Here is a 27,208-nt window from a genome sequence, read left to right as displayed (position 1 = left end):
GGCTGGGTCTTTAAGAGAAGCTTTTCCTTTCTTATCTATTACTTCACTCTTTCTGTACATAAGGTAAAAGTAAAGGTTCCCCTCGCACATATGTGCTAGTCGTTCCTGACTCTAGGGGGAGGTGCTCATCTCCATTTCAAAGCCGAAGAGCCAGCACTGTCCAAAGAAGTCTCCATGGTCATGTGGCCGCATGACTCAATGCCAAAGGCGTACGGAGCACTGTTACCTTCCCACCAAAGGTGGTCCCTATTTTTCTACTTGCATTTTTTAATGTGCTTTCAAACTGCTAGGTTGGCAGAAGCTGGGACAAGTAATGGGAGCTCACTCCATTATGCAGCACTAGGGATTCGAACCAATGAATTGCCGACCTTTCTGATTAACAAGCTCAGCAGCTTAGCCACTGAGCCACCGTGTCCCCCTATACATGTATATGCATTTATGGTTAAATTAGAAGATGTGAGCTCTGATCTGGCTCTGAAGCATAACTCATGAAAAAGAAAAGCTACTCTTTCCTTCTTATATGTTCCTGAAGAAAACTACTCTATCCATATAGATGTGCACAGCTACTATTAGTATCAAGAAAAAGAAGGGATTGTACTAAAACTGGTTCCTCTAGGTGTATGGACTGGAATCCTAAGACTTTCCATGAGTGAAAATGTCCTTTCTTTTGCAAAAATTAATGTGACTAAGTAGAGATTTATGCAGATGTTCACAAAGATCCTTCAACCTCTTGGAACAGATTTTCAGAGGATACAAGGGGTTGCAGAGGAATGGGATTCAGTAAAACAAAACTCTCTTCCCCCCTTTTTCCCAGCTCTAATATCTATTCATGGAAATGAAGGATCTGAATTATGTTGAAGAAATACATAAAGTTACAGTGATAGAATATAAAGAAAGGAGGGAAATAAGAAATGAAACTGCTATTGTCATTGTTTATTATGAATGTGGAATGTGAAAACGTGACCAAATTATATTAGAACTACAGATGAAAATCCTGTGTTGTTACATTATTATTAGGTTGGCTTTTTCATCTCTAGACTTCTCCTGTCATATCTTGTTTTCTGGTTTCAGTTGCTTTGTCAGTGCTGTTGACTTCATAACCAATGTTCATGTACAAGCCAGAAGCAAGAGATAATCTAAATCCTTGCCAAAGCAATTTTAAAATAGTGTTGGTTTCAACTGTTTTTACAATTTACTGAGCTTATCTGGCATGTAGGCCAGATAAATCGATCACATACTGTATAACACATCTCTTACACTATGAAATATGGCTTTTAAAATATAAAAGCCAAGCAATAATCAAAATGTAAACACCTGGGCCTCCAAAGTCATATTTTTAAAGAAACGCTTGGAGCTTTGACCAAGACTCCCACCCCTCCAAGAAAATATAATCCTTCAAAAACTGTAGATGAATTGCTTCAAGGTATGCTTTGAACAATATGGATAAGAAGCATGCTGAATACACAGTGATAGGTTATATCAAATATAGCATGGGGATGGTCAAGCAACCCTAATTAAAAGGCCTTTAAGAAGGGTTGATAAGGGGAATGGTCAGAATAGTGGGAGAGAGGCATTTGAATGGAGAAATTTGTAATGTAAGTATATGCTTTTATAATGGGTATAGATCCTTAAAACAACAATATAGATGCTTAAAACAGTAGGATCTATCCTACTCAGTGAGCAGAAAAGGAAAGGAGCATAGCATAGGTCAGTACTGTAGAAGCAGAAAGAAATAAAAAGTCAACCTATTTGGGTTTGGATCAGAATATCAAACAGATTAAATTGCATTGTTATGAGATTTTATTCAATGGGATCAGGTTTTGGACTACAGCTTGGAAAAACAGAACTGAATATGGCGCTTGGGCATTGCATAACTAGAGAGATCTTAGGCCAGTCATTTTCTTTCAGCTACCTGTAACCTCGCCTTTCTTCCAGAGTGCTTGTGAAAATAAAATTGAATAGCTTGCAATTCTGTTGTTTGCCATATGGAAGCAGGCAGACTAGCATGTGTAAAGATTTGAGTAAATAAATAAACAAAAAATGCAGTTCCCACAAATGATCCCTGCTGATCACAAGGAAAATCTTAGCATTTTATTTTTGTCTTAACATTTAAGAATCTGTTCTGGAAACAATCCTTTGAACTCTACTAACCACTCGAGTGCTTTGGGGTTACTTCCTCTTTTGATTAAACTTCCAGCTTATTTTATCATCCGGATGAAATTTGAGAAAATCAAAGTGACAGTTACCAGATAGGCTGCATGAAATTGACTCAAACTCTAAAACACTTCCATGATAGTTGTAATGTCAAATTGTCGAACCCCAGAGGCCACATCTATATAACTCAGAACAAAGGAAAGAAAACCTAGATCATTTTTTATTGTCTTTAGGTCATGCAAACAAAAATAAATCCTACTTTTGAAATGACTAGAAGTTCCAGATTTGGAAGAAAGCAAGCTATTGGTGCACATTGTGTTTGGCTTGGTAAAAAAAAAAAAAAAAAGACTGAATTATTACATCAGCATGGGGAGAAAATCAAGATAGAATATTCATGATCTAACTTGATTGAAACATACATCAGGAAACCCATTCTTAACTGGGTTAACAGGATAAGTTGTGCTAGGCATGTTGGCACATTCAGCAATACCTACAAACCAAGTTTTAGATTTTTTGTTTCATTTTCCAAAAATAACTCTGTAATATTGCTTTCAAATCAAATTAGCAAAGTAAGTCTGTATGACCAATGTATATCTTAAGAAACCTTTGGGGCAACTGACCTTCTGTCTGTTCTTTTTGAGATAAAAGAGAAAATCTTATTTTTTAAATTCAGGCCTCACAGTTTAATCCTTTGTGATTTAGTTATCTGTGCCTTACTTTTTGACTTAAATAAGCACTCAAGGCATACAATAATAGAGCAAAAGATAAATCACAATAATAAAATAATTCCAATTACACTTATCCTAGATTAGCAGCTAATTTATTTAGCAGCCATTCACAATTGTTATGATGATGAAAAAGTCCTCAAATTTATTACCTTTGCAAATCTGTAAAGCAAACAAAAGCTGAGGATGATAAACACAGTTTCACTTAATGACTGCTTCACTTAATGACTGAGTTGCTGGTCCCAATTGTGGTCGCTAAAGGACAGCTTCTTGCAAAATCAACCAGGCAATCACTCAGATAATCAGGTTCTAAACTCTTTATAATTCTTCATATAAACAACACTTACATTATATTTGATGGGCATTTGGAAGCCTCTGCAGATCTTTCCATGCAGACATCATGTGATCCCCATACTTTTATTTAGCTAACAGTTTATATACTGTATTTGCAGTTTCTGGTCAATTTCAGAAATGTTCCATATAAAGCATATTATATTAGTTAAGACTGATTGTAACCAAGGCAGATATATCTATGTCAAAATCTGACCAGATCAAGAAGGTCACAACTGGTATTATAGCCGGTTATACAAACACATTTCTTGCCATAGGTTCCACCTTGCAAATATGGGCAAAGGACACCGTCAAACTGAAAGTCTGCTCTTTGTGGGATAGTAAAAAAATCATATAAAACAAGTTTCACCTTAATGGCTAAGTCCAATTAGTTGCTATCAACAACATCTCTGCCTTGTCTTTCAGTGCCTTCTCTTTTATCCAGCATGTTGTTGAGATTAGACACATTCTGTTGTACTGATTGCCTCTTTGGAGTTAGATTATAAGGAATGATAGAACTGGTTGGCATCAACACACTGATGGAATCACCTATCCTGTTTCCCCCAAAATAACATCCCCTGATAATAAGCCCAATCGGGCTTTTGAGCACATGGCAATAAGACTAAGCGTTTATTTCAGGGTTCAAAAAAATATAAGATAGGGTCTTTTTTGGGGGGGAAACATGGTATTCTAGTGATTTCAAGCAGTGTAAGGGACAAGGTCGAATGCAATGGAATTCCATCAGCCAAATATATAAGGTTGAACAGATGTCCCTCTGCACTATCTTGTAAACATGTTCCAAAAAGGATTGGAACCTTCTGAATGAAACACAGCAGAAAGGTCCAGAAACACTGCCAGATAGTGTCCGCAATGCCTACACTCCCTCCCAATTTATTAAGCCACCCATCTATCTAAAAAAGCCCTGGATGGTGAAACGTTGCATTAAAAGAATTCAAAAACAAACCAAGTTGAGGTCCAGTATACTATCCATAGTCATCAATCACATGCTCCCATTGCTAATTTCCCAGCCCTCGGCCCAGGGAAAAAGCCAAGTTTTCACAGCCTTCCCAAAAAACCCAATAGAGTTGGGGTCAGCCAGATTTGGTTGGGAAGGCTGTTACATAGGGCAGGTGCCATGCCAGAAAAGTTACACTTTCTATAGCCCAGTAGGTGTCACTGTTTTACCAAGGGTATACAGAACATGTCCAGATCTAGTGAAACAGATACCCCACTTTAATTATCACCTCTGATTATATTGCAGTCTGAAAGGAATCAGGCCAACCCACAGCTGATCCTTGATTCTCTGCTACAGCTAGATTGCAGCCTCTCATCCTATCTTTTCTTGTCCATTAGGACACTAATATTTCTTCCCTGAGGTGATTATCATTTCCCTCATCTTCCTGAAACTCTTCTGACACCAAGCCAGAATTAGTAGAACTATACTGAAATAACTCTTCTGTTGTTAGAACCCCAGTTTTCTCCTGATGCTCTGACATTAAGACAAATAAGATGATCCACTTAAATTATGACCCTAAGATATTACCCTTCAGGATTTCTTTTGTGTCCAAGTAAGATACGGTAGCATCACTGCAGAAAAACTTCAGATAGCCAGAACTTCTAAAGTTCTGATCCTGCAATTAGAATTTATTGGATAGTTGCCATTTTCCTAACTTCTCTCCAAGTGGTTCAACGTCCAAAATTCTCTCAAAATGGTCCTTCAACTATGCCCAAAGTAGGTTTGTCACAAGATAATCTTGAACATGGCTTTTATCTTAAATTGGATCAGTTTCTTAGGGACTCTCTTATAGACCTGTGCTTAACAAAGATTTGAAACCCTGACTGTTCATGAGAAAATATGGCAAGAACAGAACATATGGCTGATGAATACACTGGATTTTCATTTGAGCTACACACACAGGTGTCAAACTGCTGGCCCACAGGCCGGTTGAGTCACATGCAGGCCACGCCCACCCCAGCTCCGCGAAGGAGAAAAATGTTGCAATACGTCACGTAACGGCAACGTGACACCACAAGTTTGACACCCGTGAACTACAGGATGAGAAACCTCCTTTCTGAGCCTATTAACTGGATCACCCATGATGAACAAACATTACCAATTATTTATCTATTGAATTTCCTCTGAGAAAAAGGGATGTTTTAATTTTTTTTAAAATGCCTGTTGAAGAGTCTTTACTGCTTTCTACTTGTCTACTCATTATACAGAAGAATAATGAGATTTTTTGTGAATTATTTGCTTTTCTACTCTTTTGCATACCGATAGTCATTTTAGATTAATTTTAAAATTCAAAGTCTACAGAGATAAGACAATTTATCATTACCGAGACATATCAGGAGATTTTGGGCAGTCACAGTGGATTAGGCAAAATACCATCTTAACGGAGACTTATTCTGTGCACAAGTATGCACTTCAGAGCATGACATTTGGGTCATGCAGCTGAATATACTTCATATAAGTCAGCTGGCTCAGCAGCTAGATTGCAGGAGAGACATTAAAGGCAAGAGAGAAAACGGATATCTTTAATTAAGCAAGTTAATTCTTTATTAATTTGTCTTCTTAAAAATACAAAATACCCAATGTAAACTTGTACATGAGATGAATAGCCATTCATCATTGTTTTAAAATCATATTAAAATTCAACCACCACCATCCATACACACTCACACTGTTCCAACTAATCTAGACGAATCTAGATTTGCTTTCTAAAGAGAACAGCCTGTTAACTGAGTTGGGCAGTTAACTGGATCACCCATGTTAAACAAACATTACCAATTATTTATCTATTGAATTTCCTCTGGGTAAAAAGGATGGGTGAGAGCTACCTGTTTTCCCCAAAATAAAACATCCCCTGATAATAAGCCCAATTGGGCTTTTGAGCGCATGGCAATAAGACCAAGCGCTTATTTCACGGTTCAAAGAAATATTTGGGGAAACACGAGTAGTTCTTTAACTGACAAGAAGTCTACTAACTGTTTCCAAAACAACAAAAAAGAAAAGCCTCTTCCCCTTTATATAGAAAGTGAATAAGAAAAAAAAAACCACCCATATCTTACTAACTTAGACTTTCAAAGTAGGGAACTGGGGTTCGGTTTAACCCCCTTGATAAATCTTACTAATCAGAGTTCTGAGATATTTCTTCTTGGAATTAACTACTTCCAGTCAAAGCTGCTACCAGAAACCTGATAGAGGGATAGAAACTGAATAAATCTTTTTTATCTTCTAGTTAAATATCATTCAAGTTTAGGGTCATTGAGAAAGTTGATGGAGCTGCTAACCAATTTTGATTTACTGTATTCCCTAGGAAAAGCAAGAGCCATCATCTCTTAAGAGGCTGTCTTAAGTCTGACTTCAGTTGCAAAGAGAAAGGAAAGAATCAAGATATAATAATACGGTAAGGCAAAACATTAATTTCTACAGATATTGAAACTCAGGATTTTGAAGCCAATAATGTAATAGAGTCAATTTGATGTAGTGGTTAAGATATCCGGGTAAAAACTGGGAGACCCTTGAATTCTAGTCTTGTTTTAGGCGCAAAGCCAGATGGGTAACTTTGGGGCTGTCCCTTTTCTTCAGCTATAAGAATCAAGCAATAACAAACCATGTTTTCCTAATGAAAAACTTGCAAACAAGACTTCATGTTTGCATAATAACACTTTCTGATACAGCTGCTAAATTGACTTGGCAACAGTTTACTTCACTGGATACAGAGAAGAACCATTTAAATATGGTTTAGTTTAAATTTCTAAATCATGTCTTAGCTAAATATGGGTTTCCTCTTATGTGTATAAATTGGATCAAAATGTATTCCAACCATTCTTTGGGAATTATTTTATAACATTAATTATAAATGTGATTATTATAAATGTAATAATGAGTATTTTTACAAATGAACTATTTTTACCCATTAATATGCTTTGAAGAACATATTATGAATGTCCTTTATATCCCTATCATGTTTAATTTGATTTTGGAGCTCTTAATGTATTTTATCACAGTTGATAACATTTTGGGGTATAAAGATGACAGAATGGAGTAGGAATTATTATTGTATGCTGATAATGCTTTATATATTATCAATAATTACCTGTGTTTTTTAACATAGTTTATGGATATAAAACAACAGTTTGATATCAGATTGTTTTTAAACATATTATAAGGGGCTGTGAGAATAACCTTGAGGAACAGGAAGAAGAGCTACAACCAAAACAATGGCCAGATAAGAGAAATCTGAGTCCAAAGCTGGAATGTAATTTGTGAAAGTATCTCAGCCATGACTCTCCCTAATTCTCTTGCCTATAAAAGGCAGGGAGGGGAAAAGTGCATTTAGTCTTCTAAGATTCTGTTACTAGGGGTGAGGTGGCCTAGTGGTTAAGATGCTGGGTTTGTCAACAGAAAGGTTGGCAGTTCAAGATCCAAGTATCATGTGACAGGGTGAGCTCCCATTCCTGCCCCAGGTCGTGCCAACCTAGCAGTTCACAAGCATGCAAATGCAAGTAGATAAATAGGTACCACTTCAGTGGAAAGGTAGCAACATTTTTTGCACCTTGACATATAGTCATGGCAGCTATATGACCATGGAAGCATCTTTGGACAATTCTGGTTCCCTTGGCTAGGAAACAGAGATGAGCACTGCCCCCTAAAGTCAAACACAACTGGACAGGGGAAACCTTTATCTTTACTCTTATAATAAAAGTAGCATTAGCATTCATATAACTTCGGTTTCTTGGTCTGTATGTAGAGGGAATAAAATGAAGTATTGATGACATAACTGAGAAGTAGAAATATATTTTTCTTGACAGTAATGACTAGATGATTCGTTATAGTATATTGATTGGAGTGAGTTGGTTTGGAACAAAGAGGAAGAGGAGTGAGAAATACCCCCCAAAAGTAGATGGATGCCTTGAGAAGGTTGAAAAGAACAAACTAAGGACTGCATGAGGAAGATCATCTGATTGGCAGTGAGCCAGTGGTAGTTTGTGTTGTCAGTGCAGAAAGCTTGGGGATATTGGAGGCGGACACTGACTGCAGAGGAGCTGCTGGGGATTGTGCTGAAACCTATTCTTGTAGTGCATTGTCTTGGCAGGAGATCTTTTACAACATAAACAAAGTCTGAACTCGAATGGAAGAAGTCTCAATGACCTGGGCTGCTGCAAGTGCAGCCCGGAACAGGGAACAAAGACTTGTAAAACAGCAGTTAGAAAACAAGATATACCCATTGCATAGTTATTTAGAAACAGATATTTAGGCAGAAACAGAAGAGTATCAGGAGTTCTGCCTTGAATATAATAAACCAGATAAAGAGGGGTTTGAGACAGAAGAAGATAGAAGATAGAATAATAGGGTTGGAAGGGATGTTAGAGGACTTCTAGTCCAACTCCCTGCCCATGACAGGAAATCGTATACCATTCCAGACACATGGCTGTTCAGTCTCTGAGAATCTTCAATGATGGAGTACCCACAACTTCCAGAGGCAAGCTGTTCCATTGATTAATAGTTCTTTCTGTTAGGAAATTTTTCCTTAATTCTAATTTGGATCCCTGTTTAATGATCTTCCACCTGTTACTTCTTGTCTTGCCCTCAGGTGCTTTGGAGAATAAATTGAGAACTGTCTTCTCTGTGACAGCCCCTGAAGTACTGGAAGCCTGCTATCATATCACCCCTAGTCTTTCTCTTTTTTTAGATTAGACATACCTAGTTCCTTCAGTTGTTCATTTTATGGTTTAGCCCCTAGACCTCTTATCATCTTTGTTGTTCTTCTCTGCATGCTTTATGGATCTAGACATCTTTTTTGTATCTTGGTGACCAGAATTGGACACAGTATTCTAGGTTTGGTCTCACCAGTGCAGTATAAAATGGTACTATCACTTCATGTGATCTTGAAACTATCCCGTTATTGATGCAACCGTCTGCCTTTGTGTGGGACCTTACTTTTGTCACACTCAATTGCACTTAATGGGTTTTCCTTGGGTTTTCAAAGGGCATATTGGGAATTTTATAAAGTTCTGTTTCTTTAGAGATAAAATGTCAGAACTGTTGTAAAGAGTTTACAAAATTAAAACTATCCAAAATTTATCTGGATGCCAGTTGCACAAGTCTGATTCAGGTGACAGAGGTCTAATCTTATGAGGTTATCTGAGATTGGTTTAAACTTGTGGATCCTGAGGAAGTGGACAGGATTTTCTGTTGTTATTTCAGCCAGCTTTGAATTGGACCTTTGCTTTACCTGGTTAGTGAAAACTGCCAGGAGTTATAGAAGGCTGAGCTTGATAGCGGTGAATACATCCTTGAAGTAGGGGCATTTATTTCGTTCATCAAAACAGGTGGCAATGTGTCATTTTCTCAAGAAGCTGTTGCTCCACCCAATGTATTCTGAATGACTATCTTCCTATTTTTTACAAACTCATGTGTTTTTGGATTAGATTAAGGAAACAAGAAATACACAGATTTAAATCTGGACAATCTTGGAAACTATGGGGAAAATATGTGAAATTTCCTATATTTACCTATCAAATTTCTGCACCACCCATTTAAGTAATTAAATGACTCTGGATTGTTTCCAATAAAAACATATAGTAGTATAAAAAACAAAGATAAAAACAGAATTAAAAACAAAATTATGTTAAAAAGATGCTGAGGAAACACATTCAAGCCATAATCCAAGTTGGAATAATTTGTCATTTTTGAAATAACTTGCCATTGGCTCACTAACCATTTAGGCTTACTCTTTTTCCATTCCTTCCCCAGCCTTCCCACAATCTCGGATTTTGTAGAAGGAGTGGCAGAACCTGGGGGAGGAGTCTAAAGAGTAATCAGCTTAGACTAGAGTCTCTAGGCACAAATTGACTTGCTTGAATTCCACCGATTCTTATCTAATGTCAAGATAGTGTTAAGTATTTGTTGAGTAGATTCTTATGCGTAGGCATAATTAGGGAAAGTTACACATGGTCCTGTCTTTTGCATCTGTCAGTTTTTATGGAAGATTTTTTTAGAAGGTAGTTGACAATCGTGGATGGAATTTATTATCCAAATCCTGATCAGCCAAGAAGCTAAATATGATGTAAAAACTACAATGATCATTTGTTAGATAACCATTGTCAGGACCAGGATAGAGGTAGTATGGACTTCCTAGTCCTACTGATTCTTTCAATGGCCTTTGATCGCATCAACCATAATAGTCTTCTGGACCAGTTGTAAGAGTTGTGAATGAGGAACATTGTTATGTAGTGGCTCTCCTCTTTCTTCAGTGGCTGTTCCAGTTTATGAAGATGGGGCAGGGAGAGCAGAATTAAACCCTTGGACTTTCTGCTATGGAATGTCACAGCTCTAGCCCCCTTCAGCTCTGCTGTTCAACATTTACATAAACCTACTGGGTGAGGTCATCTGTTGGCATGGGATGAGGATAGGATGATCTTAACCTGATACCTAGGGGTTGTTAAGAATAAATAAGAAAAACAGGCTCAGACAAAGAATGGTAGAGTAATTATGGATTCGAAGGCCAATTGCATATGAAGATAGTACAATTGTATGAGATCATAGTTTTCCAAATGGAGTTTACAGTGCTTGCAATCTGGATATCTGTCTGAATTCCTTGAATAGCAGGTGAAGACCATGATCATGAGGGCCTTTGCACAGTTACTTCTGATGTACCAATCACAGTCATTCATGGTCAGTCAGGCCTTGTGATCTTGTAACTGGATTACTACAAGTGTTCTATATGGACTGTCCTTAAGATCATTTGAAAACTTCAGCTGATGCAGTACTTGGGAGTCAGTATAATAATGGGGCTATGACACCCACTGCTTTGTGACCTGCACTGGCTGTCAGCTTGCTGTAGGGTACAAAATGCTAGTCATCCCATTTAAAGCTCTACATCAGAGCTGTCAGACTTGTGATGTCATGGCGGTGTCACTTGACTATCGGGACTTTTTTCCCCTTCACTAAATCAGGCGTGGGCGTGGCCAGCACATGATGTATCTGGCCCGTGGGCCGCGAGTTTGACAGCCCTGCTCGACATGGTTCAAGGCCTAAATTCTTACCAGCCAGCTCTGGATTAATTCTGCCTCTCTCCAGTAAGAACTGGGAAAGATTTGCTATGGATCCCTTCACCATAATCAGGCCTTCTCAATTATGATTGTGCTTCTGTAAGACAATGGGCCCCATAAGACCAGGGCTACTCCAATACCTGGGCCATCCCATCCTTGTTTGATTTACAAAGAAGTTTGAAGATATTTGGGGCAATGAAGACATTTCATAATTGGTGATCCTTCATTTGTGCATTATGTGAATTAACTTGTCTCATAGGGAAGCAGATATTTTCTTAATTAGAATCAATCTAATATACTTCCAACAGGATTGAAGGTTTCTTTTGAGATATGTGAAGATTGAAGCTTTTCGTATTGCTTGAATTCTTTTAAATACCTTAGATAATTATCCCAAGGAATATTTCCCTGTTTAAAGAGATATTTCAAAAAGTTTATCTGAGAATAATATTGATTTTAATACATAGTTAAATGCCTATGGGGAAGAATAAATTATTAATATGGATGTTACTCCAACATTGTTGCAAATTCTTAGATAGATTCCTATGTTAATATCAGCCAGCACTTTCAACATATTGATAAGATAGTGAGAACAGGTTTTTTTTTAATAGAATAGATAGACTCAAGGGTTATCTTTATCAAAATAACTTCCTTATAAAGAATATTTTAATTTTGCAGATTTTCCCTGTTATTATTGGATTTATATTTGAGCTTTGCTTCTTTGTGGAATGAAAAATCATTTTGTTCATGACCTGTAGAAGCACATTTATAAATACTGCTGGATTATAATAGACTACCATAATTCTCCCCCCATCCCTCAGGGCACACTTAGAAGAATCAGGAGCATATCTGTTGTAAAAGCATGTTGTTACATAAAGTAGATTTTGGAAGAAATCGCAAATGAGTGGGTCATCTTGCCCTATCGTAGCGAAGCCAAAACTCATGCCTTGGAATTAGACTTTCTCCAAATCTTGTGATTTCCCCTGATTAAATGTAGGCAAAGACATTGCAAAAAGTAGTTATGCTATGACCTCACTTTAAGGAATTAATTCAATTGGGTAATTGAATTCAGCTTGCCTGTAGTTCTTCTTGATGGTTTAAACATGGTATCCCTGCTTCCTAATATGCTCTGGGATAGTTGCTAAACAACCTCGGTGTTTCATCTAAAGCTGTTATTGTATTAGGTGAGGGTGGGAGTAATCTTCCCATTGTTGCTTTGCTCTATCTAATACATCCAGCTGCTTTGAGGGCGCTGTTGTTTTTCAAACTTGAGCTTTATAAAGTAACATCTCATAGTAAATAATGTGCCTGACTCCTTGTGCTGCAGATTGTGGGAGTGTGAAATGTTGTATGTCAGCAGGAAAAGAAAAACATAACCAAGGGTGGCAAAGAGGAATTTGGCCAGCTTGAGCTTCTTATGACTAATAAAGTCTGGAGGAAACACAGCTTGAATCCAGGGCTCAACTCTCAATTTGAAGGGAGGCACAGAAAATACGCTGCAACAAACAGTACTTCCATCCCCTAACATGATTTGCAAGCAACTTATTTAAAAATTGTTGTTGTTTTGGAAGGGAGACTTGCATAGAGCATATCCATGACAATCAGTTCAGTTGCTGATAAACTTAAAATAAATTTCCTAAGCAAATAAACACATTTAATTAATTTAAATCCAATGATAAGAATCTATTAAGGCAATTAGAATCAAAGAAGGTCTCAATCCTGTTACTTTCCTTTTTTGCTTATTTCTCTTTTTCTCAAAAAAAAAAAAAAAAACAACCAAAAAACAACCCTCTTCTGAATATAGAAAGTCAGACAATGATGATAAAGATGTCCTACAATTAGAATCAGGGAGCTAGTTAATGAAATTCTCTTGATCTTTACACATTTTGAAGCTTTTAAATATATTTCCTGGTGGCAAACTGGTATTCCCCTCTACTACTTAAGAAAATGATATGGAAACAGACTAGTGATAATAGGAAAGAAGCCTTGGTGGGGATTTGATTCCATTGACAGATAATAGCATTGCACTTTTATCCCTTACATCATGGGTGTCAAACTTGCTGCATCACGTTGCCATCATGTAACGTATTGCGACTTTCCCCCCTTTGCGGAACTGAGGTGGGCGTGGCTTGTGGATAACGCATCTGGCCCGTGAGCCACCAGTTTGACACCCCTGTGTCATTTTTACTAATGTAAAGTCTATGCTCCTTCCCTTTTCTTCTTTTCTTCTCCTTGCCCCACCAAGACAAGAAATGACTTTCTTCTATGTTAGCAATGAACAATTTGGTTTTGCTGATCATACTGATGCTTAATCAGTGTTTGGTAGTAATGGGTGGTGGTACTTCTTTTGTGAAAGTTATATTAATTTTCTGAGGCTGTAATGATCTTTTTCTTTTCTTGGCCAGCCATACTATCAAGCCGTTTCTTTAATGGATGTTGCACATCTAACCCTTAACAGCTGTAAGAAAAATGGTTTTGCTAATAGCCAATGCAAGATTAGGCTTTGCATTCAAAGTAGATCTGAAAAATTAAGTAGTGGAAGAAAGCATTAGATTCTTTAATAGCACCAAGCTTATCATAAACAGCTGTATATTTTTAGATCAAATTAAAGCATAAATTCAACTATGTTTAGGTAATTTTTTTTAAATCAACATTTAAACCAGAAATTCATCCCCATTGTCTGTCTCTAAAGTTATTACCAAGATTATCATAAACAGCTGTATATTTTTAGATCAGATTAAAGCATAAATTCAACTATGTTTAGGTAATTTTTTTTAAATCAACATTTAAAACCAGAAATCCATCCTCATTCTCTGTCTCTAAAGTTATTACCAAGCTTATCATAAACAGCTGTATATTTTTAGATCAGATTAAAGCATAAATTCAACTATGTTTAGGTAATATTTTTTTAAAATCAACATTTAAAACCAGAAATTCATCCCCATTCTCTGTCTCTAAAGTTATTACTTACTGTTCCATTTGGGAACACACAATGAATGTTTAATAAAAAGAGCCATGTTTGCAGGAAAAATAAGACTTTTTTTATGTTACCTTGAAGTTCAGCTATTTAGAATATACTAGACGACTGGTGACGCATTGGGTCGTCCTTTCAGTGATATCTTCTTCTCTCTAAAGAGAAACCCAGTGATCATAGGTGGATTGCTCTTCTTTTGGTTTTAACATTTTTTAAAGAAGAAAGAGAAAGCAAGACAAATATGGATGTTTTTCATTTAACAAATAACACTTTTCATGACACCATTTGTGGTTGATCTGCCATTCTTTAGAATGGCTTAAAGCATGGTGCAACTGATCATGTTGGAATGTCAGTTTCTGCAGATGCTGCATGGTTCTGCAGCATCTTCATGGTTTGTCTTCCTGCTTTATGTATGATGAGAGCAAAGCATGTGGTCGGAACTGTGGCCAGTCAAAAGGGACATTTTTCACTTTCTGATAAATTAAATCTGCAATTTTTGGACTTAATGATATCTTTTTTTCAACTCTCTATTATTTATCTTTGCTACAATGAGATTTTTGTGGAGTCTTTTCCCTGATCATCCATGTTCCATGGCGAAGCTTTGGAAGATACAAGTTCCTCAAAAGAGTGATGGGCGATCCTAAATTCCAGGTTATGTGGTGGCAAGCCAGAGTTCAGTTGAATTAAGGAATTCTGATAGAAAATGAGTTGTGTCATTTCCCCCACTGATAGCATTGAAGGGACAATATTTTTTTCATCATTCCAGGGAAGCCTCTAATGCAATGGAATTGACTTTTCTCATAATTTCATTGAGGGAAACCAAGATAGACTTCTTTGAAAACAGGCAGGATTTCAAATACTAGGTAGATGAAATCTATACATTCTTTCATAGTTCTTGCTGGCAGAATTTTATCTACAAATAATTCTATTTTATCATTTTGATTTTTCTGAATGTTGCCTTCTCCAGCACCCAATAAGAACCCATAATATTTTTCTTCTCCCTCACTCAAGCTCATGTTTCTATTTAACAGAAACCTGACAAAGTTTCTACAGAAGTATGATTTTTTAAATTCATGACTTCTCATCACATCAGCATCATTTTATCTTTCTTAGAAATGTCAGAATTAGTTTCTTTGCCTACCTTGATGAAAATACTATGATTGGAATTTTTTCACAAATATAATACAATAAGTTTGCTATGTGAAAAATTAAATTATCACTCTGACAACACAGAAAAATGGAAGATTCAGTTATGACAATACCTACAATTACTTGTCCTTAAATTTATCCATTTTGGAAAACAATTTGTATGCTAACTATTAACATGAAAAAGAGTTAGTTTGGTCTAACTGTTAAGGCACCAGTCTAGAAATTGGGAGACTGTGAGTTCTACTCCCATGTTAGGCATAAAAGCCGGCTAAGTGACTTTGGACCAATCACTCTCTTCCAAGCCAACCCACTTCACAGGATAGAAGGAGCATTATGAATGTTTGCTGCCTTGACCTATTTATAAAAATAATAATGGTGAGATTAAAAAAAAACTCTAGCATCATAGTTGCAAGAGTCAAGAAATAAAAAGCAGCACTGTGCAACAGTCAACTCTGACAATGCCTTTGTCAGACCTAGAACCCATCTTTCTACCTTTGTGCCTTCACAAATAGGCCTACCACAAGCCTATTGTGGGAAGTTGGGAGAGGGGATAGTATAGAGTGAAGAAGATATGTAACCAAAATAAAATCCTTTATAGAAAGTCAAGGCCAAAGTGCCCTGCAGCTGTGCTGAGAAGAAGAGGAGGATATCTTCTGTTCCAAATGGTATATGATTGGATGTGTGGTGGACATGTGGGTGAGGGGCAAGGTCTTGAACTTTCTTTTGGTTGTGGAAAACCTGGAAGCTCTCAGATTCAAGTTTTCCCAGATGTGCCAATATGACATCTCTTATAAAAGTTAACTTTGAGGAATTTCAAGCCTCGGAGTTTGATTTCTTTGGAGGTGTTACATGGAACCCTGACAGCCCTGTTACAATTTCTAAAGATTTCAAAAAGGTGCTGTGCAGATCAGGGAAGGTATGCCAAGGTCAGGAGAGTGCACGGGGTGCACAAGAGGTGTTGCATGGGTCAAGGGAGACACACAGGGGGCAGTACAGGTCAGAGAAAACATGGGAAGTGGCACAAATCAGGACAGTACACAGTTGGTGGTATGGGCTGGGAAGCGTCTGTGAAAGTTCCTTTTTCCCTTCCCAGCAGACATATAAATGGCTGCTGTTGGGTGAGAGAGGGAGCGAGGGATTGCAAGATTGGCTGGGAAATTGTCATGGAAAATTGAAAATAAAGATCATATGACTGCAGTAGCAGCTTGGCAGCACAGCAGCCACCAGCAGTACTGAAGGAGCCACAATTTCCGCATGGGTGTCACGTGTCCTGAATTTTGAATGCATTCTGTAAGTTTGTTTGAGGTTCAAAAACTGTTGTCCTATGATGCACCATTTTGCCCAGTTAAAGGTCATGAGAACAAAAGTTTTAGTAGTATATAGATGAGATTTGAGCTCTGAGATCTCAATAATTGCAGTGCTACAACCATTCAGCGCAAAGGTTCAGCACTTACCAGAAAATAATAATCAGATAAAAAGCATGCTATCTTTTACTGATGTACTGAAGTTGCTTATTCAATATTTTCTGTACTTCAGGAAAAAGCCAAATATGCTGGTTTCCAAAAGCACATCTTTAATTCTATAATGAATGTGAAGGCAAATTTTGAAAGCAGGATGTGAATGGGTTTATCAGCCTGTTTGTTATATTTGTAATCTTCCCAATAATACTAGTAGTACCAACAGTTATTTTTACGGTAATGGAAATGGATTTTGCAGCCAACTTTGAAAGATCCTCCTAAAGCCTTCACTTAATCTGCCCTTTAGAGACAAATCCCTTCACTAAGATTTTGTCAAAATGTTACCTGAACTCATGACAATTCTGGTTTTCTTCAGTTTCTCTCCAAAGCCTTCCAAATATTCTATACCTTTACATCTTTTCTTTGACATCCTGAGGGTTGTCTCAGGTCTGTATTACCTTCTGAACTGTAGATAAAGAATCTTTTGCACTGTTGAATTCCCTGCCTTGTCTTTCAATATGAAACTTTCTGCCTTGTATTGCAATATCCAGGCACAGCTTGACCATTAAATAGAGTGAAGTGATTCTGCCTTTTGTAGCGTGACAGAACTATAGGCAAAGAGAAACAGGAAGATGTTGGATAGTCTATACTACCTGTGCACAAAATGACACTACTACCCCTCATCCTGCAGCCGTCTTCCTAATCATGAAGAAACCCTCCTTCCAATCTAGTCAGCATTTATAAATAAAATTGGATTGGGTGCCATTGTCTCAGTTAACAAAATGGTTGTGCTAATGCAAGTCACTTTCAAAATAGCTGATTCTCTATTTTCTAATCTGCCCTGATTGCATCCTTATGAGCTATGTAGAATAAGGGAAGATGGTAGATCAAAGGGCCAGTGAATTTCATGACTGATTGAGAATTTGAATCTGAATCCCTTGGCTTCTAGTCCAGCAGTCTGTTTATTATTAGTCATATTTCTATGCCGCCCATTCTCTGAGGACTCTGGGCGGCTTACACCAAAGACAGTATACTAAATAACATATTTCCCCCTAACAATCTGGGTCCTCATTTTACCCACCTCGGAAGGATGGAAGGCTGAGTCAACCTTGAGCCGGTGAGATTTGATCCGCTGATCTGCTGAACTAGCAGTCAGCTGAAGTAGCTGCAGTACTGCACTCTAACCTCTGCGCCACCTCGGCTCATTGTTGGCCAGTCTGTATGCTAATTTTTCCTGCTGTGCTTCCGCCATACTGTTTTACCAGATTTACTCAATAGAAAATGTATTTGGATTTCCAAGGAAATTTTTGCAGCATTGCTGGTAGCAATGAAGCATTCTGACCAGTAAGGTGGACTGGATGACCCTCTTAGCTTGCCTGGCTTGTATTATTGCATGTATTCCTTGAAAACCAGTTTGTATGTTGTATGCACATATGCCTAAAGTAGAAGATTGAGATAGAGGCCTGCTTGTTCCTTCATAAATAATGGATTAATTTTAAAAGGGTCAATGTAGTACATACTATAAATATTCCATTTAACTAAATTTAATAATTTAATAATGTACTGATTTAAAACATTCAGCCCCACGGATAATAGTTGTGTTCCTGGATTTTTGGCCTCAACTTCTGTTCTCTCCTACCCATCCACATCCTCCTATTTTTCAATGCTTCCTTCTGAGGTAGGAAAAAAAAAGCCTTGAAAAACTTATTTTGAGTTTGATGAGATAAAGGGGTAGTGGATAATTCCAACTGTTTAGAATTCATTTGCTGTTGTGCTTCCAAACACAGTTCCAATCTATAGACTGTCAAAATGAAAATGGATAGCTTGATTGCCTGGTTAAATAACTTGGGGATTAGAGGTTTAAAGAGCTCTAATTTAGAGAGTGTTGAGCACGTAACTGGTTTCTGAAATACCTTTGGAACATGAAAAGAGAGAAACACTGTGTTTTCAAAGTATTTATATGGGCAAGGCAAATTTTATATCTTAACATACAGGTACAATAACAGGTTTTAAAAAATATTTCATTAGCAGTACAAAGAGAATGAAAATGTGTTTATATTATAATCAACATCATTAATGGTTCTTTCCTTGATCATGGTTAAGTAACAAACTTAAACCCAAATTGCCAAAGTGACTGTTTTAGGAATATCACATAGTGATAGCTCTATTGCGTTATACATGCAACTTGTTTTGACTTAAGGGGGTGATTTTTTTAAAAAAATTGGAAGTTCCTTTTTACTGTTTTCAGAATGAAGAACTATTGCTGTAATAAATGCTAACTTCCTATATGTCAGCTTGTTTCCTGGTATCTGATGATGATAAATGTGAAAGGAAGGAAGTATTGTTTCAACATCAACCACCAAACCATTTCATTATTCGTATTCTTTAGTGTCTTGTTTATTGAAAAAAAAATGATTGCAGCATATCAACCTGACTCTTTATTCAGCCAGAAGAGTAAACCTTTTTTTTTTTTAATCTATGAAAAACATTATGAGCTGGGAGAGTATAATTGAAATCCTCATTAACAGAATCTTTCTTCCATCACTTACACAGTAAAATATACTCAAGACTATACTTGATATAATCTAATCTGTCTTGCTAAAAAAACTCCTACTGAATGCTTCTTTTTTCAGCCCAATTCTGGCAAAATGGAAAGGAAAATGCTTTGGATATTCCCTTCCCTGTATAAGAAATCTAGCCCTGAAACACAAAGTAGCTACAGTATGTTACAGTCTTGCAAATAGAATTTAATAAGGGGTTATGACAGGAAACAGGACTATCATTATCACTAAACAGTATGCTCACGTTACATCACACTTTATAACTACAAGCTAAATTCTGCTTCCAATTACCAGTGCAATTCCAAGAAGTGCCTTATACAATAAAGTGGATAATCAGAATAGAGTAGAACTGGAAGGGACCTTGGAAGTAATCTAGTCCAGTCCCTGCTCCAGCAGGAGACTTATTTGGGGAAATAAAAGCTGAGAAATGAAGGCAAATATACGTATCTCAGGATAAGGTTGCAGGATCCAATCTAGATTGAGCACAGGAACCAGATATTTTGTCTTCCGAACTTTCGGATTCATGCTGGAGCCCATCCTCAGGGAACTTCTCTGTAGCCTAAAGTGAACTTCCCTGAAGATGGGCTCCAGCACAAGTCCGAAAGCTCCGAAGACAAAATCTCTGGTCTCGGTGACCGACCAAGATTGGATCCTACATAAAAATGGAAAACTTGATCAGGCTCATCAGTTTATTAGATAATTGAGGGGAGAACCCTATTGTATGATACCAAAAAGGAAGGTATTTATCACGTAAGTTTAAAAATATGTGAATAAACTATTGTCCCTGGCAGCAGTTGATCCTCTATTTACCTAAGCAATTATTTTAGTTCCAACCATTAAAATCTAGAATTAGCAGTGGTAAAATGTTCTTGGAAATTCCATGATCAAGAAAACTGAATGTTAAAAGTCATATGGAGTAGGCTTGGAATCTTTTAAGAAGTGGCAATTGGAGATTTCACTCTATGGAAGCAGAAATTCAGCTTTGAAGAAGCAGGCTAGGAAGAGTATTGACACCTTTGAACTTTGCTTTTGGAGAAGACTCCAGAAAATACAGTGCCATGGACAGCCAAGAAAACAAACGGATGGATCATCAAACAAATCAACCTAAAGTTTCCATTCAAGATCCATAACTAGGCTCAAATGATCATACGTTGGTCACATTATGAAAAGACTTGGCTCTCTAGAGAAGGTTCTAATGCTGGGAAGAAAGAGAAGAAGAGGATGGCCAACAGCAAGGCAGATGGATTGATTTACAGTAGTGTTGGGTACAATGTTGGAAGACCTAGATCATCATGGACAAAAGCTATGTGGTTATCAGGAGTCAAAAATTATGAAACATACTCTATCAATTGGCAACATTGAGGGAGGGAAGAACAGAGTAGAAAGGAATATTTACCCATAGCAGACATTCAGAATAAAAATTTGCTGGTGTTAGCTCTTTTTAAAAATGTAATTACCTCTCCCTTTATTCAGTACTAAAAATAGGTTATTTTTAAAGATAACTCCTCACCCCTGGGGGTTGTTTCAATTTTAGACTACAGTAAGGCTACAGTTCTCTTCAAAACTTCCATTCACACCATAATCAGAGTTAGTTTTGATGCTTTTTAGAACTATAAAAACCCCTAGTGGATTTCTCTATATTCACTTTTTTCCAATATTTTCTGCCTTTCATATTTGAGCTGTGGAACTTTTTCTAATTTAAAATATAGGCCTGTATTTATACATGAACATTTGCAATGACACACAGCTCCTGTCTGTCTTGTGCAGGCTGCCTGTTGAATTTCCACATCTGTCACTTTTAATTTTTCTCTCTGGGTCTTTCTTTTGAAGCTGCTTTTATCACTTTAAGTAGTTGCTTCCTACTCATTCCTTGATTGGTCCTTAAGTCTGTCAGTTTCTGCTATGCACTAGAGTGGAGAGAAGAGCAGGTTTCCTTTCTGACATGAGCAATTACTGATTTAACTCTTATCTTTTTATTACAGTAATTTGATTGCTCCTAGATTTATGACCATAATGATACCTCTTTCTCTTTATCAGCATATGAAGGAATGTGTGTCTATGAGCAGAGTTTGGCAGCTTTACAGATAATTATATTCATCCAAGCTAGAATGATGATTCCTGTTAATGATGGGTCCTCACTTGCTTGTCCTGTAGTTATTGAAATAAGCAAGTGTATATAATATTTATGATATACAAGGCCTCATAATTTGTGTAATATTGAAGTAAGTATAAGCATATACTTACAAATATGTATAGGATATGTGCAATATCTTCACCTTCTATGTTCAATGGAGACCTTGTACAGTATGTAGAACGTGTGCTAAATTCCAATGCAACTATAACAATGAAAAGGTCAATCAAGTCTTTTTAAGCTTAAAGGAGAATTAATATTACCAAGTGTGCAATTGGCGATATATTTTACAAATGTGAAATACCTACATATACTAGGACAAATATGTCTTGGTATATTTGAGAAAAAATCTTTGTCAAGGTTCTTTTGAGAGGAAAATATATGAATAAGTAAATATTGAAATGTAGAAGAATGTCAATATTGATATGGGGAATTTATTAGTGTGACAAGTGTGATTTAGCTTTGGAAGAACAGCCTATTAGCCATATAAATTAACGTGATCTTGTATCTAATAGCCTTGAATGCCACAGTTCCTTGCCAAAGGACACAGAATGGCAGCTGAGCATGGCAAAGGCAATTAATTTAGAAAACTTATTAATGGTTTTAGATTAGCCATTTCTTATACAATTATTCTCATTTGTGAATGTTATGTAAATCCTGACACTATTGTCCTACATTTGTAAACCTTTAACATTTGCTTGCATTCCATCTACAACAAAGCCTATCTCAACAGTGCCTTTACATTTGTTAGCACTACACTCTGTACATCTGGAATAACCTATTAAATGTTTAAGGATAAGAGTCCCACACTCTTTGCTTGATACAGAAATGTGACAAATGTATTGCAAGGAAGCACTTATGTGTTCTAACTAAAGGATAAATCTATTGCATGCTTTAAACCAATTGTTTCTAATTGCTAATTAACATAGATGATCACAATATATTGTGAAAGTTATATATAAATGGATAAATACATGACATGATAAAATAGTGAAGGAAAGGATATCATTTCTATGCTTGAAGTAAATAGACAATTTTATAATGGACAGATATAACAGAATAACAGACTGTCCAATGTCTTCTTAAAAACACCAGTGTTGGAGCACCCACAATTTCTGGAGGCAAGCTGTTCCACTGATTAATTGTTCTCTCTGGCAGGAAATTTCTCTTTAGTTCTGGGTTGGAACTTGGATCTCTCCTTGATAAATTTCTATCCATTATTTTTTGTCCTGCCCTTAGATGCTTAGAGAATACATTGAGTCTCTATTTTCTGAGATAGCCCCTCAAATATTGCAAGACTGCTATCATATCACCGCTAGTCCTTCTCTTTATTAGGTAATCATACCTAGTTCTTGCAACTGTTCATCTTATGTTTTAGCCTCCAGCACCCTAATCATTTTTGTTGCTCTTCTCTCCACTCTTTCTAGTGTCTCAACATCTTTTTTTGTATCTTGGTGACAAATATTGGACAACGATATTCCAAGTGTGGTCTTATCAAAGCAGTATAAAGCAATACTAACACTTCATGTTAGCCTGTTTAAAAGCATTTCATTTTCTCTATATAAATGACACTAATGGGATTAATTAATTAAATAGTCCATTCTATTTGTGGATTCTGTTCCATCAGTTTTTGAATACTGCAATCATACTTTTCTTCCCTTTGGGGAAAAAAAGCACATAATCTGGGCAGACTGTGGTCATAACCAACCTGTAAGCATTAGAGAATTGAAAGTTGTACTAGAGAACTAAAACTATGCGAAGGACGTAAACAAGAATTTTGTAATATTTTTTTTTAGAGAAATTCACAATGTAAGGCAGCCTGATGCAGTTATCATTGAGATGGCCTAATGAAGAGTTTGGTTGAGCACCCATGAAAGTACTGTGAAGTTCCATAACTCATCATGAAGGATATGCTTTAATTATGCTGTCTGGGGTTGAAAGGAGCTGAAACTCAAGACATTTGTAGGTTATGAATGAGATTACCTGCTTTATGCCCTCAGGACTGAGTTGGAAGATAAATCTACAGTATATTATAATCAGTAAGGTTTATCATGATTATGTTTTCATAATCAGGGCTTACAGTTAAAATTGGAACACACTTTGAGTTCAATAGGTATCACAGAAAAATTAATATATTGAATGTGTACACTATTCATTTATCAAAATCCTTAGTAGCTGATATTGCCTTCGTATATCAATTGCTCTTTTTGGAATAAATACCTATGCTATTTCATCTGCTTCTGTAATCATTTTATAAAAATAAATTGTCATTTTAGTGTTTGCATTCCCCCCCACACACACATAAAGCTGAGTGGCACTGTCATACTATCAGGGCCGTCTTAACAGCATTATGGGCTCCAGGCAAAGCAGTGTACTGGGGCTCCTACGACAACTACTCACAGGAATAAAAATGTAAATGGTCGACAAAATTAAACATATATTTATTTTATTGGCACTTCCAACAAAATCGGTGTTGAAACATTAAATGCTGTGCAGCAACAACTAAACATGATAAACATTTGAACAATACGCGAGGCTTGACAAACACAATAATACTCAGTAAGCCATACAGTTCCTGTATTTATATGATACAAGGTGCATTGAAAAGTTAACATACACAGATTAGTATGGGGCCCCTATGCTCGTGGGGCCCATGGGCAGTGCCCATCAGGCCCATGCATTAAGACTGCCCTGCATACTATATAGTTTTTTCTGTGGCTTTTCCTCCCTCTTATGAGTTAGGATTATAATTTTCAGAATTCCCAGATCAAAATTGTGTAAATAATTCATTGTAAGTCTGTTTATTTTTGATTTTACAATGTTCCAATTTCATACATTCTGTAAGAATCTTCTAAGATTCATATTATAATAAAAAATGTTCAATATGGCACTTTCTGGATGAATCACCAATCAACAAAAAAAAAATTGGTCATGGAAATTTGTACAGTACCTTTCTTAAAGGAATTAACCAGTAATATTTATGTGTCTGTGGGCACTGATGAGTGAAGGAAAGTTCATCAGTTAAAGGAGGGATTTTATAAAACTTTGTTGTGTCATAGAAGTAATATCTAAAGAAAACCTAACATTATTGGAGAAGATAGAAGCACACAAAAATTTCCCAGATTCAGTCATTTGGATAATTTCAGAGAGAGAACAAACTGTCCAATGGTCTAATTGCTTATTTGATCTTTTTGCAGCTATACTGTACATTACAAATAAGTTTCACAAAATAATGTATGGCATGGAACTTCATATTGCATTATAGATCCTTGCTGTTCAAAAGCAGGACTTTATAAGATCCACATAATACACTTTCTGTAAATATCAGATACAAAAAAAAAGGAACTGGACACACAATACGGTATTGAATAGGCTTGTAGGAACTATTCTACAGTTAGCTTTTAGTTATTTGAAATCAAGAGGGAAAAGAGTTTTGAAGGTTTTACTTTTTGATAAAAGACCATAGATAGAGAAATCTTTGTTTGTTCCCAATATGTTCCTCTGTGTGAATTGCATATTTAGCTTTCTAAACCAAAGATACGTCCATACTGGGCTTCAGCTGAAACTTGTCTGTTCATTGGAGCAACAGTCATTGTCTGGTTCAACAATAGTACAAGTCAGTCCTATTCAAATTTATTTGGAGTCAAGCCTCATTTTCCTAGGCATACGTTTGCAGTGATATATTCTTATTAAATAAAATACATTTCTTTTCTCTGACATTGTAACATTGCCAATTCTCAAAGGAAGAAAAATAATGTTGTTGAAGTGAAGGATTTTATTTTTCATCATGAAATGTATAGTTATTCAAACCTTTTGGCCAAGCCAATTAGATGTTAGAGAGCCATTATGTTTCGAAATTGCCAGCCAGGCAAGGAGGAAAGATCAAATGGGGAATTAGCTTAGAGTCATTATGCAACCACAAGAAACCTAGGAGTAAAAGCCCTCCCTGCAAGTTTCATGAAATCTTATCTGTTTGTTTCCAAGAGAAGATAAGCATTTGGGGGAGATTCTTGTATTATAGATAGAATACAATAAAGTAATCAAATTCAACCTTTCATATGTGGATCTGGTTGCTTGAGTCTCATACATTAATATCTTTATCTGATTTGATTTTTATTTGTTTCTGGAAAAAAAAGTTATGGCTTTCATAAAGATTGTGGAAAACCATGCTTTCTGACCTGAAGCCAATACAGAATTTAGTCCGCTTTCCTTTATTCAACAGTTCTCAGATGAATGCACAGTAATATCACTGGTTAATTCTTTAAGAAAATTGGTGTACACATTTCCATGTATCTCCAAAGTTACTAGAAAGAGTCTGTGTTTGTACTCTGTAAAATTTCTCAGCTTCTTCACCCTTCCCTTTCCGTAGCTTTTCTCCCTCCTCGTGTCCAACTCATTAGGGAGTGTCCTGACACTTCTGGAAAGCAACCAATATTTGGTGGTTCAGAGTTCCAAAGGAATCCTGGGGCTGGGACACAGTGAAATCAATGGATTCCACTGGTTTTTATAATCTCTGATTTATAATCTCATCTTTCTTCTAAAACAGATTCTGGAAAAAACCTATTTCCTTAAGAGCATTTCCTTTTTAACTTTCACTTTTACAGAATAACGTTTAACTTTTCTGAATAGTGGGTGAAGGATAAAAATATAGCCTTAATGATAACATACACCCATAATAGCTCAGAATAACAGGAGCATTATCATGGATTTACTAAGATACTCAGGTTTTGATGAGCATGAAATGGTCTTCCTTAAAACATTAAGATGTGTTTCTTTGGCTTTCTGACTCAACTGACATTGAATGGAATTATTTCACACTAGTTTCCATGTTTTGTAGTCTGACTTGTGGACAGCCTAGCACAAGAGGAAATATAGCAGATGTCTTTATGGGGATTCCATTGCAAATAGATGAAAAAAATACCAGAATTAGAAATATAATGAGGACAGGGTCATTTTGGGGTAATTTCTTCTGAATGATCCAAGATTGATTGAGTAGATGAACATTCTGGTTTTCATCAGTTCCTGGAACATTATAGAGATCAGATGTTTGTGCTAAGTGAGACATTTAAGGATTTTTAGCCATTGTAGTCTTTTGTGCTTTATAATAGTTTACAGGTTGCTAAACTGAATTACTAAGACACGAAAAAAGAGACAATATGACATTACCATTTAATTTCATATACTGCATGAGTGGACTTCACCAGCAGGGAATAGCAACCCTTATCTTAATCTCTTGTAACTTCTCAGCTGTTGCTGTAATACTGGATTTGGTAAAGATAAAAAAGTTAGAAAAACAAATTTACACAAATGTTTGTTTAATTAAAAAGTGTTGATCTGAACATTCCTTTAAATCTCCTTTAAATCAAGCTTCCTGGTGACTTCATGGACATAACTATGTAGTTTTTTTTAACAAAAATAAAAATGGTATTGCTTTTTTCTAGGATTTTTAGTTTCTGTCCTTGCTTTTTTTTAAATTTCCCATTGTAGTCTACAATGCTGATGTCTTCTGGGGATCTGCCATGAAATACCAATCAGGTCCTTTCACCTAAGGTTGAGCTACGCTGTAAGGTTCCAACCATTGAGGCATTTATTTTGATAGAGAAACTCTAGCTAGCAAATAAAAAGGCCTTAGATTAATTGTGGACATGTAAGTGGTAACACAGTCTTAA

The 27,208-nt window shown here is 36.4% G+C and overlaps 1 protein-coding gene across 2 annotated transcripts in view; it reads left to right on the top strand.

Moving 5' to 3' along the window:
- MARCHF3 (membrane associated ring-CH-type finger 3) overlaps window positions 1-27,208 on the top strand; it is a 130,103-nt gene that overhangs the window by 43,307 nt on the left and 59,588 nt on the right. For both annotated transcript variants that reach the window (XM_034409990.3, XM_087886019.1), the window contains exon 2: window positions 6,530-6,619. Coding sequence is in view for 1 of the 2 variants with exons in the window: in XM_087886019.1 (XP_087742145.1) it covers window positions 6,530-6,619 (90 nt within the window). In the remaining variant the exon portion in view is untranslated. The remainder of the gene's footprint in view (window positions 1-6,529; window positions 6,620-27,208) is intronic.

The sequence above is a fragment of the Pantherophis guttatus genome, chromosome 2, assembly GCF_059756535.1.
Source record: "Pantherophis guttatus breed Tessera chromosome 2, ASM5975653v1, whole genome shotgun sequence".
Lineage (NCBI taxonomy): Eukaryota > Metazoa > Chordata > Lepidosauria > Squamata > Colubridae > Pantherophis > Pantherophis guttatus.
This window is presented reverse-complemented; position numbering and strand designations above follow the sequence as displayed.